The following is a 15,994-nucleotide window of genomic DNA, read 5'->3' as shown; positions in this document are numbered from 1 at the left end:
GTGGTAAAGAATCTACCTTCCAATGCAGGGATTGTGGGTTCGATCCCTGGTAGGGGAACTAAGACCCCACATGCCATGGCACAACTAAGCCCACATGCCACAACTATTGAGCTTGCGCGCCTCAGTGAGAGAGCCCACGCACCACAAACTACAGAGCCCACATGCTCTGGAGCCCACACGCCACAACTACTGAGCCCATGTGTCCTGGAGCCTGCACACCACAACTAGAGAGAGAAAACCTGCACGTCACAACTAGAGAGACACCTGCATGCCACAACTAGAGAGAAACCCGAGCAGACCACACGCCATAATGAAAAGATCCTGCATGCCTCAACAGAGATCCCATGTGCTGCAACTAAGACCTGACGCAGCCAAAAAAAATAAATAAGGAAAACAAATAAATAAAATAAATAAATATTTTTTTAAAAAAGAAATAATGGGGACTTCCCTGGTGGTCCAGTGGCTAAGGCTCTGCGCTCCCAATGCAAGGGGCCTGGGTTCCATCCCTGGTCAGGGAACTAGATCCCACATGCCACAACTAAGAGTTCACATGCCACAACTAAAGATTCTGCATGCTGCAACTAAAAGATCCCACACGCCACAACTAAAGACCCCGCAGGCTGCAACAAAGATCTCACATGCCACAACTAAGATCTGGTGCAGCCAAAAAATAAATAAATTTGGGGGGGGGGAGAAAAAAAAAGAAATAATGGCAGAAAGTTTCCCTAATCTGGGGAGGAAAATGAACATTCAGATCCATAAAGCCTCAAACAGACTGAATATACAGAGGTCTTCACCAAGACACATTAGAATCAAAATGTCAAAAGTCAATGACAAAGAGAGAATTTTGAAAGTACACATACAAGGGAACCCGTTTAAAGATATCACGGGACTTCTCGGCAAAATCCTTGCAGGCCAGGAGAAAGTGGGATGATATATTCAAAATACAGAAAGAAAAAACCTGCCAATCAAGAATACGACTCTTGCCAAAACTGTCCTTTTCCAGGCAAACAAAAACTGAGGGAATTTATTACCACTAGACCTGCCTACAAAAAATGTTAAAGTGAGTTCTTCAAGTTGAAATAAAATGATGCTAATTAGCAACATAAAAACATATGGAAGTATAAAAATCACTAGTAATGGTAAATATGTAGTCAAATTCAGAATACTCTAATACTGTAATGGTGCTACATAAATCACTTTTAATTCTAGTATAAAAGTTAAAAGACAAAAGTATTAAAAATAACTATAGGGCTTCCCTGGTGGCGCAGTGGTTGAGAGTCCACCTGCCAATGCAGGGGACGCGGGTTTGTGCCCCGGTCCGGGAAGATCCCACATGCCGTGGAGTGGCTGGGTCCGTGAGCCATGGCCGCTGAGCCTGCGTGTCCGGAGCCTTTGCTCCACAATGGGAGAGGCCACAACAGTGAGAGGCCCGCGTACCACAAAAAAATAAATAAATAAAATAACTATAGCTACAATAATTTGTTAATGGTTGAACAATATAAAAAGTAGTAAACTGTGACATAAATCACATAAAATGTTGGGGAGGAGAAGTAAAAGTATAGAGTTCTATGCAATTGAAGTTTAACTGTTATCAACTTAAAATAAGACTATTATAACTATAAAATGTTTCATTTAAGCCTCATGGTAATCACAAAGAAAAACACCTGTATTCTACACACAAAAGATAAAGGAATCAAAGCATACCTCTACAAAGAAATCATCACATCACAAAGGAAGAAAGGAGAAAGGAAGAAGGAATTACCAAACAGAAAACAATTAACAAAATGGCAATTTTAAGTCATTATCTATCAGTAATCACTTTAAATGTAAATAGATTACATTCTCCAATCAAAAGACACTGAGTGGCTAAATGAATTAAAAAAAAAATTCCACATATAGATTATCTGCAAGAGATTCACTTTAGCCTTAAGGACACACATGGGCTGAAAGCAAAAGGATGGAAAAAGATATTTCATAAAAATGGTAACTAAAATAGAGCAGGGGTGGGGGGTGATGAGACAAAGTGGACTTTAAGTCAAAAAGTATCACAAGAGACAAAGAAGGTCATTATATAATGATAAAGAGGTCAGTTCATCAAAATGATATAAAAATTGTAAACACATATACATACCTAATATCAGAGCACCTAAATATATAAAATAAATATTAACAGAACTGAAGGAAGAAATAAACAGCAACATGATAATAGTAGAGGACTTCAACACCACACTTTCAACAATGGATAATCCAGTCAGAAAATCAATAAGGAAACAGCTGACTAGAACAACACTATAGACCAAATGGACCAAACAGACATTTATAGAACATTCCATATAATAGCAGCAGAATACATATTCTTCTCAAGAACATTTTCCAGGATAGAGCATATGTTTGGCTACAAAACAAGTCTTAAACATAGGAAGATTGAAATCATATCAGACATAATTTCTGACCACAAAAAGCGAGACATTGATAACAGGAGGAAAATTGGAAAATTCACAAATAATACACTCCTGAACAACCAATGGGTCAAAGAAAAAATCAAAAGGGAAATCAGAAATATCTTGAAGCAAATGAAAATACAACATACAGAAATTTATGAGATACAGCAAAAGCGGTTCAGTTCTAAAAGGGCAGTGTATAGCAGTAAATGCCTATATTAAGAAAAAAAGAAAGATCTCATGCAAACAACCTAACTCTTTACTTTGAGGAACTAGAAAAAGAAGCACAATGGGTAAGAGAAAGCCTCAACAACCAAATTCTCTGGGTTCCAGTTCTGGCTCTGCTATAGACTAGCTATGTGACCTTGGGCAATGCAACTGACACCTCTGGGTCCAAGTTTCCTAATACAGAATGGGAGAAGTAATAATAGTACCTACCTCACAAGGCTGTTGGGAAAACTTAACCTGTCAGGACACACACGGTGTTTTTACTTAGTACTCACCGTCTGGAGCTCCCAGCCCAGGTGGACCCTCAGAGACTTGACAAACATGTACAGGAAGCGGCCCAGAAGGAAGGCCAGGCAGAGCAGTGAGGGCCAGTAGAACATGACAGTCTCATACTTCCCCACAAACTGCAACAGAAGCAGACCATGGGGCGTGGGCTCTAGGTGGGGAAGGGCTAGGCCACTGGTGAGGCTGTGCACAGGAACCTGCCTGCCCCAGCCTGCTTCCACCAGGGCCCACTCTCTCAGAGCTTGGAGGTCAGCAGCCAATCCCCGCTCCCCCAGCCCCACATCATCAGAACAAGCAGTGGACTTGGAGTCCAGCAGCCCTGGACTTGAGTCTTAGCACCCTTATTTAATTTTATACAAAGGGCTTTCATGGCTTTTTTCTCATTAGGTATTAAATATTACTTTTGGAAAATACAAGAGAGAGGAGGGTGAAAGAGAGAGAGAAGGGGGGAGAGAGAGAAGAGGAAGGGGGAGGGCGTGGGCGAGAGGGAGAAGGAGAAGAAGAAAAGGAAGGAAGGAAGGAGGGAGGGAGGGAGGGGGGAAGGAGGAAGGAGGGAGGGAGAGCCCATAAGTGTCATCATTTTGGGAGCAACACAAGCTCCCAAGAGTAACAGGTCTCTCAAGATGGTGCTCATAGTTTTTCTATTTTTAGCTTCATTTTGATAAAAAACTTTTTTCACTGTTTTAAGACAAATCATATTGTTATGTATCTTTCATAATTTACTGGTTAGTTTCATTTTTTTTTATGTTTCCAGAGTATTTCTCCCTAAGGAGAAATCAGAGTTTTGATGTAGTGATGTTAGGGTGGGGGACGGACACATTCTGAGACGTGCGGGCCCGTGTCTTCATCCTCCTCTCCAGCATATGCTTATATGTGAGACATAACCACCGTCAGTATTTCAGTGTCTTTCATCTTTATCTATACCCATATAGCTATATCTATTATAAGTAGAGATAGTACCAAATATGTAGGTTTGTATATAGCATAATCACTTCTCCACATGGTTACAAATTATTTGTGAACATTATTTTTAATGCTGCATAATAGTGCATTATTTAGATGAACCAAACTTTATCTAAACTTTCCCTTAATAGTTGACATTTGAGACCCTTTCTAATGTCTCATTTTTATAAATAAAGTTTTCCTAAATACATCTGAAAACATGAGGACAAATCTTCATTAATTCCTTAGTCTGGATTTCAGTCCCATGATCTTTAATTAGTAGGTCATGTTAGGCCCTGAACCTTCCTTTCCTACCAGTGAACTGGGAATGGCACTAACACACTGTCTGCAAAGTGTCCTAAGGATTCTCCGGTTAGTGATTGGAACTGAGCCTAGAACAACGCCTGGCATGTAGCAGTTCTTGGTGTTAGTGATTCTGAGCATAGAAGTGAGACCCTGTCAATTAACCATGAATATTTCAAATTTCCAAAGAACCTCTGGAAGACTGAAAGCTGTCCAAGACTCCAAAGAAAATACCTGTGATCCTGAACCTCAGGGACTGTGAGCAGTGGGAAGGAGGAGGGCTTCTTTTTTTTTTTTTTTTTTGCGGTACGCAGGCCTCTCACTGTTGTGGCCTCTCCCGTTGCGGAGCACAGGCTCAGCGGCCATGGCTCACGGGCCCAGCCACTCCACGGCACATGGGATCCTCCCAGACCGGGGCACGAACTCGTGTCCCCTGCATCGGCAGGAGGCAGGCAGACTCTCAACCACTGCGCCACCAGGGAAGCCCAGAAGGGCTTCTTTTGGGACAGAGTTTTGCCAGAACGCCCTCAATCCCAGTGCAGAGATGCAGAGGGAAGGCCCAGACTACCAGCCTCATTTTCTAGTCCAGCTCCCCCCAGACTCTCTTTATCACACCCTTTAATCCTCCATAGTTACTGAAGCCCAGGAAAGGCTTTGGCAAGGCTCCCGTGGGCTCCTGGCCCAGGTGGCTTCTTCGTACTCCCCTCACACACCTGGTGACCCTTCTAGGTGCAGTGCGACACCCCTCTTTCATCTTGCTCCTTTTCCTGGGGTACAGGGCTAAACAGATGAACCAGCTTCCTCTAATTCTGAGAAAGACGATGCATGGCAAAGTGATAAGGGATTCATCTAGTTTGAGTCTCCCATTTTATAGACAGAGAAACTGAGGCTACATGAAGGAATGTAAAGAAATGAGCTTGAGAGTCAGCCAGACCTCCCCTCAACTCCCAAATCTGCTTCTTCTCAAGAGTTACATAATATACTTGTGCCTCAGTTTCCTCACCTGTAAACAGGTTTGCTAAGAGCTTCCCTCCCTTGAGGGGCCACTATGAGCATCAACTGAGAGAACATCTCCTGTGAATGACACCTGATGAATACAAGATGCTCTACAAATGGAAGCATCATGAATGGCTCCAACTCCTCTTTTGTCCACACGAGGAAGCTGAGGCCCAGAGTGGCAAAGGCTTGTCCCAGGTCACACAGCGAGTTGGCCATGGTGATAGGACTGAATACTCTAAACACAGCTCAGCGGGGACTCACCTGCCCATGGGGACACTGTGTGATGTGAAGGATGGTGACAGCAAACCTGCAGGACAGAAACCAGGGTTGGGGTCCTGGGGTCCTTCCCAGCACAGCCCCTGAGGAAACAGCTCAGATACCACCTGCCTGGAGTTACCTCCCCTCTGAATCCTTCTTGGGAGGACTGGTTCCCAGTACACCCCACCAGATCAGGCATATAGCTTGTGCCTAGGTACATGCACACTGAATTCATTTAACACATCCTCACTGAGGACATAATCCTGGGATCCACAACAGCAGAGCAGGAAGGCTCTGAGAGGTCTCCTACTTTCTCCCCTCATCACTCAGGTGGGGAGACTGAAGCCCAGAGAGGGGAAGGGATTTCTCCAGAGTCACACCCAGAGCCAGGACCAAGACCCAGGTATCCTGACTCTGGGACCGAGGCTCTTGCTGACGGGACATGCCCTGTCTGTAAACACTGCCCTGAGGAATAAGCCTCAACATTTTCTCCCGGCTGGACACACATTCCTGGTCATACTCCCAAGGTGCCCAAGGTCTCCAAGATGCTAAGTGGTTCTGACCACCCTTTCCTCTCCTGCTCAAAAAGTCTTGCAGAGGCTGTTAAGATGTTATTATTCCACGTCTAACCCTGAATACCCTCTCTTCTAATTTTTAAAAAGCAAGTCACAAACTCTGGAATTGTAGCCATTGGGGTATCATTTGCTTGTGAGCCCCCTGTACTGGTTCACACACTGGGCCTGGGACCCCTGCCCCACAGAAAATGCTGTAGTGGGGAAGCCAGCCCAGTAAGGGGGATGCAGGCAAAGAAATGAGTTTCAGGGCTGGAGGGCAGAAGTGTTCATGGGATTATTCAGCCAGAAAATATTCCCCAGGGCCAGCTCTGTGTCAGTCCGGTGTCAGTGCTGAGGGCACAGAGCTCAAGAGGAGGGTCAGAAAGGTCCCACATCTGAGAGCTATGATCCACAAAGGATGAGCATGTATCTATCACTGGGCCAAGTGGGGGAAGATGATCCACACAGGGAATAGCAATATGTAGACAAAGAGGCCAGAACACATGTTCCATGAGGGTCTGTCCTGTCCTCCAGTGTTTTCCCTGGCTCACAGTGGGATGTCTGCTGAATGAATAAGTGGATGGAGAAAGGAATATAGGAGTCTTGCATGACTGGAGGTGTGTGCTAGAGACTGTCAGGCATGGAGAGATGGGGAGAGGCCAGACTGCGACAGCACTGAACGCCCAGCTGAGGCACCTGCACTTTCTCCTGGGCTCCCAGGAAGCAGCGACAGCAAGGAGAAGCAGCACCCAAATGGGACTCCTGCTTCTAACCATGGCACTGATGGCACTTGACAGAAACGAATTTTTCTACAACCCTGACTTCTGGGAATATTCTAATCATGAGCAGCCTCCTGTGGAGCAGACAGAATGCAGGCCTGACCTTCTGAAGCCTCAAGTGCAGTTTCCAAAGAGGGGCTGCAGTGGGCCTTGGACCAGTCATTCTGCCCACCCGCCCTGGGCCTCGGTTCTGGGCAAGGTGCCCTCCAAAGACAGCTCTCAGGTCCCCTCCAGCCCCTTGTCCAGAGTCCAGCCATGGCCAAAGGAACTGCAGGAGGCCAGGCAGGCAGAGTCCATCTTACCAGATCAGAGAGTAGCTGAACCCCAGGATGGAGCTGACCAGCCGGAACTCCGACGAGAGGCAAGCAAAGAAGGGGAAGTGGGACAGGCCGACTTCGATGCCTCCGATGAGAAGCACAAAGGCTGGGAGAGACAGGGCCAGAGATGACGTGAGTTCCTCTTCTCACGGGCTCAGGGGAGACCCAGGGCAGCTATGGGGTTTTGTGTGACTTGCAGTCACAGACCTCAGGACTTACGGAGATGAGTGGACAAGCCCCAGATTAGTACAAGGAGGAATGCAGGGATGTCTTTCATGCATTCATGCAACAGGCCCTTCCTGGTACCTCTTCCATGCCAGGCACTGGGCTAACTATTGAGATGAAGAAGACTTTGTCCCTGCCCTTGATTAGCTCACAGTATGATGGGCAGAAACATACCACATAAATGAACAAACAAAAATCACTGAGAGTAAAGTACCATAAAGTGTACCATAGCAACACAGACAGCAGTGATGTACTGTGTTCTAAAACCTCTTGTAAATTATTGTGCACTTCATCCATAAGTCAATAATAATATTAATGCTGTCACTGACAAGCTCTGAGATGGTCTAACAGGATCCAGTAAAATGTAATTGGGCAAGGTGACCTTTCCTAAGTGTCTACTTTGAGCTGGGTCGTGGGTCAGGCACCAAGGACATGAGGGAGTGAACAAAGTTCTTGCTCTGAGATGCTTACAGTCCAATAGGGAAGACAGGGAGGAAAGTAAACGATGTGATATGTACGGTAATAGAGGCATATTCAACCTGCTGTGAGGACAAGAAGAGGAAGTCATGGACCTCACCTGGGGTCTGGGTATCAGAGAAGGCATCCTGGAGGTGGTGACATTTAGCAAGGCCATGAAATATAAGTGGGAGTTTGTAGGATGGAGAGAAGGAGGGAAGGAAGGACATTTCTCACTCAAAGGAAGGGAGATGGTTGGTTGAGGTGGTCAGTATTTGTGTAAATGTGAATAGTGGGGGACTGGCAGCTAAGGACCATATAAAAGGAATAATTGCTGTGAGGTTAGAAGCTGCAACAGCATAATTTTTTAATTTATCTGAATTCCCCCAACCATGAAAACAGACAGAGCAGTGAAGATAGCAAAACCAAAAACAAACATCTACAACAAATCTAAGTGACAGGACTCATTTGATATCAATATCTGATTAAGAGGAAGCAGAGGAAAGACAATAGGATCTTTGAAAACCCAAGAACAGAAGAACCCAAAATTGCCAGCAGATATTCACAGGAAATTGAAGCTGAAATAACAGCTGAAACTGGGCACAGTGCTGAAGGCCTTGATTCACAGGTGAGAATCAGCAGACCTTAGTAAGGTGTTAGTAGGCCTGAGGATGCTGGAGCCATCAGGGCCCATGAGCTCATTATACTAAATATCCAAGTCCCCTCCCAGCACAAGCCCCATGTGAAAGAGAAACTGCTGGCAGCGAGAATCCAAAATGAGAAGGTAAGAACATTAGGAACTGGGTAGTAGTGGGTCGGAAGGAAGAAGCCAACTCAGAAAATATGAGGTTGTAATGAGGGTACATATATATAATCATTCTGTAAAAACAGAAGAGGAACCCTTGAGCCATGAAGCAAGAAACAATATTCTGGTCCAGCCAGATGCTCAACATCAATTAGTCTTTAAGGAAACGCAAATCAAGACAACAATCAGATACTACTTCACACCTACTAAGATGGCTATAATTTTTTTTTTAATGAAAATAACAAGTGTTGGCTAGGATGTGGAGAAATTGGAACGTTCACATATTGCAGGTCAATGGAACACAATGGACAGTCCAGAAATAGACCCATACATACACATGTGTAGCCAACTGATTTTCAACAAAGGTGCAGAGGCAATGTAGTGGGCAAAGGACAGGTTTTTGTAACAACAACAGTGCTGGAAGAAATGGATGGCCAAAGGCAAAAAAAAAAAAAAAAAAAGCGGAATTCAATCCACACCTCACACTATATATTCAAAAAAATTAACTCAGAATGTACCATAGACCTAAATGCGGAACACCGTGAGACTATAAAACTTCTAGAAAACACAAAGAAGAAAATCTAAGTTGACTTTAGCTTAGGCAAAGATTTCTTATATGACATCATATGCATGATCCATAAAAGAAAATATGAAAAAATTAGATTTCATCAAAATTTAAAATGTCAGCACTTCAAAAGAAACTGTTGGTAGAATAAAAATACAAGCAGACTGGGGAAAAGTATTTGTAATTTATACATCTGATAAAGGACTTATATACAGAGTATATAAAGAACTCTCAAAACTCAATAAGAAGAGAACAAAAAATCCCCAATATTTTAAAATAGGCAAATAATTTGAACAAACGCTTTACCAAAGAAGGTACAGTGATAGCAGATAAGGACATGAAAATATGCTCAACAACAACAGTCATTACAAAACTGCAAACTGAAACCACAGTGAGATACCACAACATGCCTCTTAGAATGGCTAAAATTAAAAAGACTGACCATGTGCTGTCAAGGACATAGAGAAACTTAACTCTCATACACTGAAGGTGGTAATCTACAATCAAACGGAACCATTGTTTTGGAAAACAGTCTGACAGTTTCTTTAAAAGTATAATCTACTACATGATCTTAATAATCCAGACATTCCATTCAAAGGTGTTTACCCAAGAAAAATGGAAACAAAGACTTATAATGCTTACAGCAGCTTTATTTGTAACAGCCAAAAACTGAAAAAAAATCAAATGTCTATCAATAGGTGAATGGATAAACAAACTGTGGTCTCTCCATACGGTGGAACACTATCCAGAAATGAAAAAGGAATGATTTCTGATACATTCTAAACATATATGAATCTTAAAACAACTATGCTGTGTGAAAGAAAACAGACCCCCTCCCCCCCAAAAAAAACCCCGATTGCATTCTGCATGATTCCATTTGCATAAGTGCCTGGGGATGGGGGTGGTGACTGGATGGGGTGGGAAGGAGAGAGTACAAAGGGGAAAAAGTTAACTTCTGGGGTTCATTATCATGATTGTGGTGATGATTTCATAGATGCAAACATTTGCCAAAGCTTAACTTGTACAATTCTAAGAGATGTATCATTTTGGTTTTAATTTGCATTAAAAACTCCTAAAAACTAAGGAGATGTAGGCATTTGCTCATATAGGCTTGGAACCCAGGAGAGAGAACCAAGCTGGACAGGAGATGTTTGGGAGTCATTGGATTAGGGACGGTTGAACCTGCAGGGAGAGCACAGGGCACGGGGAACAAAGAGGCCTCAGATCAATGGCCAGAGAAGTAAACACTGTTCCCTAAGGAAGCATCTGAGGGCTTACTGATATCAAGAAGGCAGTCATGGCTATGACTCAGGAGAGATTTCTAGCGTTGGTGACAGTGAACTTATTTTCTGAGACTTTGTTCTACTATGTCTAAAAAACCTTTGAATTTAACTGGGAGAAAACCCCCACAGAAAAGCTTGAGACTTTGTGGGCTCTTGGGCAAGTAAGAAGCTAAGAAGAACATTGACAGTTCAACAAAGTTTATCTCCTGATCCCAGAGAACCCCTGCCATGCAGTCTCTAAGAGCAAGAATTTCCACGGTAAAACTCCCAGCAGGTATGAGGCAGCGCACGTACCTTGGGCCCATTGTGGGACTTGCAGGGGCTGGTAGCCTTCTGAGAATAAGAACATGACCTTATTGGCTGTAGCCCCAAAGGCTACTCCATAGGACCATCGGTTACGAAAAGCGCCCACGAAGTCCAGAGGTCTATGAATAAGAGAAACAGTTCGTGAGGCCAGAAGTGGCTCCTTCCCACAGTTCATTTCCAAAGTATCAATCCTACTCTGGGAAGGGACTACTGAGTAGTAAACTATTTATTTCAACTGACATATCCTGAGGCCCTCGGTGCCAATTTGGGGGCTAGGCATAGATTCAGGGTACCAAAATGAGGAAGACAAAATCCTTGCCCTGGAGAAGCTCCAAGTCTGGGGAACATAAGCAAGGACACCAGCAGTCATGACAACAAGCAAAATGGGATGAATTTCATCTATGAGAGACACAAGCAGTATGACTTGAGAAACCAAAACAAAGAGTATGTGCCAGACAGGTTGGGGGAACCTGCCCTGCAGCTACCTGGCCATATGGTCTACGAGAGTCCTCCTTTCCAATATCGCTGGGAAGGTTTGGATATCACTGGCTATGCTAGTTGCATGTGATCACACCTCCTGGCCACAGCTGATTGGACTATAGGTGGTCAGATGGTCACCTGACTTTGGATGGGCCAATCACCGTGCCTGGCCTTGTATTTTGGATTTGTGATTCTGAGGACAGGAGCCAGTCAGCTGTTAAAATTCTGTTCTGGAAAGTCATGCCAAACTGAGTCTTGCCGACGTTTGGGGGAAGCAGAGATCGTTAAGTCCGATGATAAAGTCAGATGGCAGAAAGGAAAATGGTAAAATGGTGCTGAAAGGACCCCAGTGACACAAAGAGGCAAAAATAGAATCCGTCTCCCAGAGACGCCCATCTCAAGAGCTCTAGTTCCCATGAGGCCAACCTTGCCAGTTTCTGTGAGATCTCTGTAACTTTATAAAAAGTTCTTTCTTTTCCTTTTATGCAAACAAGCTTGAGTGGATATCTGTTTCCTCTAACCAAAAGAGCTTTGTCTACATGAGAGAAAGCAATTGCATTTGAGACAAAGAGAAAAGGCTTTCCCCATTGGAGTGCCATTTGAAGCGGGCTTAATGAAAACTGAAGGTGGCAGGAAGGGAAGGGTACTGCAGGTGGGGACTTGGGAGTCAGGATCTGGACCCCACCTTCCTGTTCCATTTGGCTGGCTCGTCTTCATCTTCAAGGCACAGCTCAGGGAGCACCCCTCTCAGAAACCTCCCTGACAACCCAGTCCCAATCAGGCACACCTACTTGCTGCCTTGCTTGGGTCCCCTCAGCGCTAAGTTCATGTCCATGCTTTTCTTATCACTTGTTCAGTGAACTATAAACTCCCCTGGAGTGGGACTTAGCACAGGGCCTTGAAAAGAGTAGCTGCTCACTGCATGTTCGTGGACACGCACTTTGTTGAACTGATTTGAATTCTAATCAATCCCCCCTGTAGTACTTAAGTGCTATGTGGGACTCAGTCTCCCTATCTTTAAAACAGAGATGACACCCCTGCTCTGCTCATATCACAGAGACACTGTGGATGGCAAATGAAGACCTGCTTCATAAACTGTGGAGTGTCATGCACATGCGAAGGATTATTAATGGGTGAAGACGGTGAGCTAAAACTACTCAGGAAAGCAGGGCTTTTCAGAAGAAAGTGGCCAGAGAGCAAGAAAACTGCGCCATTATTAATTGAATTCAAAGCAGTTTAACATGATCCATAGAGCAGTCTTACTTAAAAAGTCCTACACCAGGCCCTACATGCCAAATATCCAGGGCAAAGTCTGAAGATCTTCTTTATCCACCAGCCTCAGTCTCTCTCTGTGCCTCAGCCAATGTGGCTTAGACCTGGCAGTTTGGGAGGGGCTGACTGCTCTAATGGGTGGTAACCAGAATGTTTGCTACTCTGGGCTGGTATAGGGTATATGGACATTGTTGTTGGATTTCTCTCACCGCAAAGGTCAGATCACCCTTAGACTCCATCTTGACATCCTGGCTTCCTCTCCCTTCTCCAGAGCCCAAGGCTGAGACCTGAGTGTGTTCACATCCTTGAGTCTTCTCAGGTTATGACACTGGGAGAATCAGAGCCAAAAGCGACCAGACCTGGGTTAAAGCTCTTGTCACTTGGTAGCTCTGTGGCCTTGGGCAAGTGACTCAACTTCCCTGAGCCTGAGCTAGCTCATCCATTACATGAGGATAACAACCTCCACCATGCTGGGGTCCATACTAGTAGCGTAGGCAAAGCAGATGGTTCAGTGCCTGGGCCAGAGTCAGTTTGCAACAAATGTTAATTGCATCATCATCATCATCATTAGTAGTAATTAGAGGGTGACGAGGCAGAGAGATGAACAATTAGAACTCAAGGAAAAATGTGAGAAGGGGAGCAGAGATTCAGAATGGCAGAGTCGGAAAGGCCCTGAAAGCTCCCTGGTCCAGCAGGCTCTCCTGGGGCATGTCTCATGCCTCCATCCCAACAAGGAGGCTTGCTGCCACCAGTGACAGGGAACACCCTTCCCCCTGCTTCTTGGGGTAGCCATGGTGCTGAGTGTGGGAAGGCCTTTCCCATAGTGAGCTGAGCCTCTTCGAGTTGTTTTAAGCACTTCTGGGCAGCCCTGGGTGCTGAGGGTGCAAGTAGCTTGGAAGCCAATTCTGAACTCTCTGGGCCTTGGGTGGATTGGGGCAGGGAGGGGAAGGGCTGTCCACGGCGGGGTAGAGGTGGGTGGGGAGGTAACTGGTGGTTAGCCTAGTCTTACAAATGGTGTTGATCCCAAACACAGAGTACCCCAAGCTGTAGTGATGGACCTTGGCTCAACTCACATGATCATTCTGAAGCGGTTCCCCAGGAGGTAAGAAGCGTCATCTCTCTGTCTATGGTGCTCTCGTCTTTGGAGAAGGGACAAGACCAAAATGATGAAAAGCTATAGAAAGAGAAGATGAGTTTGTCAGAGGGAACATTCATCCTCAGCCCCTCAGTGCCCTCGCTGAAGGAGAGTGTGTGGGTGAGCAAAGCACTTAGAATGTCTAGGACTCAAACTCCAGACTTGGAGAGCTGGCTGCATGCACCGTTGAGCTTCCAGAATGTTTTGTACTGAGCTTTCCTTTGTGTTGCTCTGAACAGACATGGGTTCAAATATAGTTCCTCCCACATACTGGCTGGGAGGGAGACTTAACTTCTCTGAACCTCAGTGGCCTCATCTGTAAAAAATGGGTAATAACTTTCAGATTGCAAATCCTTCTTTGCTTTTTATTCCTGTGGATTCAGTCATATTCTCCTATACTTGATGCCCCTTTTCTCCTTTTACTAGAAAATTCCTGAGAATTATCTACACCTGCTGTCTCCATTTCCTCACCTCTCACTTGCTCTTCGACCCCCTAACATGGCTTCTACTCCCATACTCCACAGAAGCAGTTCTGGCCAAAGTCACTAATTACCACCTTGTTGCTCAATCCAAATGTAAACATTAAGCCCAAATCTGCTTGACCTCACAGCAGCATTCAGTGTTGACCTCTTCCTCCTCTTAGAAATACTCTCTTCCCTATGCTTCTATCAGCCACACTTTTCTGGTTTTCTTCCAGTAATTCTCAGTCTCCTTTGCTGAATCATTCTTTACCCAACCACCAGATGTGAAGCTCCTCATGGTTCAGTCCAAGGACCACTCATCTTACTCCCCCATCCTCTCTTCCTCGGTGATCCCATCCATGTCCATACTTCCAGTGGCCACCAAATACACAGAAGACTCACAAACTTGAATCTCCAGCCCAGCCGTGGTCCAGAATCATATGTTCAACTACATAGTTGGCATTTCTTTTTGATGTGTTGAATGCTTCTCAAGTTCAGTATGTCTTCAATGGAACTCTTGATTTTCCTCCCTGCCCTGTTCCTTCATCCACACCAAACTTGGATCCCCTCTAATTTTCCTTAACAAGTGAATGGCAGATACCACCATCCTTCCAGCTGTGCAAATTACAAACCCAAGAATCATCCTAACCTCTCCCTCTCCCTCATCTCTCTAACCAACCCATTACCAGGTTCTACTGCTTTTACCCCTTGAACATCTGGAGGTGACCACCATCATCTAGGATGATGTAAAATCACCTCACCTGGACCCCTGCAACCATCTGCTAACTGGTCTTCCTGCCTCCTCTCTTACCTGCCTCCAACCTGATCCCCACTTGCAAACAGAGTGATCATTTCAGCACATAAATCTGATCACACCATCCTTGGGCCAGAAACACTCCACTACTTCCCATTGTATTTAGAACAAAGACAAAACTCCTTCTTACACAGCCTGGCCCTTCCCACCTCCCCAGACACCTCCACCTCCAATTCCCCATTCCAGCCACACCAGCCTTCTCAGCTCCTCACACTCTCCATGCTCCCACCCGCCACGGAGCCTTTGCACGTGCTCTCCCCTCTGCCTGAAATGTTCTTCATTATGTCTTCCAACAGACCTCAGCTCCAGCACTGCTTCCTCAGAAAAGCTTTTTTTGACTCCCTTAAAAGTCAGTGCCCCTGACTCTTGGGACCTTCAAAGCCTTCTTCTGCCTGTGTTTTTAGTGCATAATGTAAGAGAGCAAGTCTCTGCCGACCTATTCAGATCCCTTTGGGAGACTGTGTATGGGAGCAGCCCAGCTCCCCCTTCTCTTCCCTCATCCACCCTCCCCTGCCTTCACTTACTGATGGGATGAGGGAGTAATGGAGGAAGAGCTCCATGTCCACCGAGCTGGCACAAGTGCCATTTAGCTGCCTGGTCCTGAAAAACAACCAAAACACACATTCACATCATCAGTCACTGCTGCAGTCATTGACCCTTCAGCCTTGAGCATCACTGTCAGGAATTTGGCTTGTAGCCCACTGAGATCATCTGATCTTTTTTAACTTCCGTTTCTGAGTCAGTGTCACTCACCTGTGATATGGCTTCCCTAAGTGGATTATCTTCTTTCATATCTCCTTCTCCAGCTTAATTATCTATACAGCTGCCCTATTAACTGGATCTAACTCCTTCTTTTCTTGAGGACATAGTCATGGACAGATTCAGGTTCCTTGGCACCCAAAGCTTATATTATTTGGATGTCCTTTTCAAATAAAACTACAAAAATATCTTATCTTTTCATATTTTAAGGAAAACATATCACCATGTAAACACTTAACCAAGGTGCCTCCCACCCTCCTAGAGCCTTGGTAGGGTCCTGTGCAAGTGAGGGCCCCTGAGACTTAAGCTTCAGTAACTTCACAG

At 45.0% G+C, this 15,994-nt stretch overlaps 1 protein-coding gene across 1 annotated transcript in view; it reads right to left on the bottom strand.

The window, feature by feature from the left end:
- The window catches only part of LOC307054422 (stimulated by retinoic acid gene 6 protein-like), a gene marked incomplete at its 3' end in the record, with an annotated part of 35,149 nt that extends 19,642 nt beyond the window's left edge, over positions 1-15,507 (bottom strand). Inside the window, exons 1-6 of the mRNA XM_079706107.1 lie at positions 15,436-15,507; positions 13,575-13,675; positions 10,738-10,868; positions 7,095-7,215; positions 5,463-5,508; positions 2,948-3,076 (exon numbers count right to left, since the gene is read on the bottom strand). Of these exons, the coding sequence (XP_079562233.1) occupies positions 2,948-3,076; positions 5,463-5,508; positions 7,095-7,215; positions 10,738-10,868; positions 13,575-13,675; positions 15,436-15,471 (564 nt within the window). The 5' untranslated portion in view covers positions 15,472-15,507. The remainder of the gene's footprint in view (positions 1-2,947; positions 3,077-5,462; positions 5,509-7,094; positions 7,216-10,737; positions 10,869-13,574; positions 13,676-15,435) is intronic.
- Positions 15,508-15,994: the final 487 nt, after the last annotated feature.

The sequence above is a fragment of the Hyperoodon ampullatus genome, assembly GCF_949752795.1.
Source record: "Hyperoodon ampullatus genome assembly, chromosome: 6".
In the NCBI taxonomy this organism is placed as follows: Eukaryota; Metazoa; Chordata; class Mammalia; order Artiodactyla; family Ziphiidae; genus Hyperoodon; species Hyperoodon ampullatus.
The sequence above is the reverse complement of the archived record's forward strand: the minus strand, read 5'-3'. Positions and strand labels throughout refer to the sequence as shown.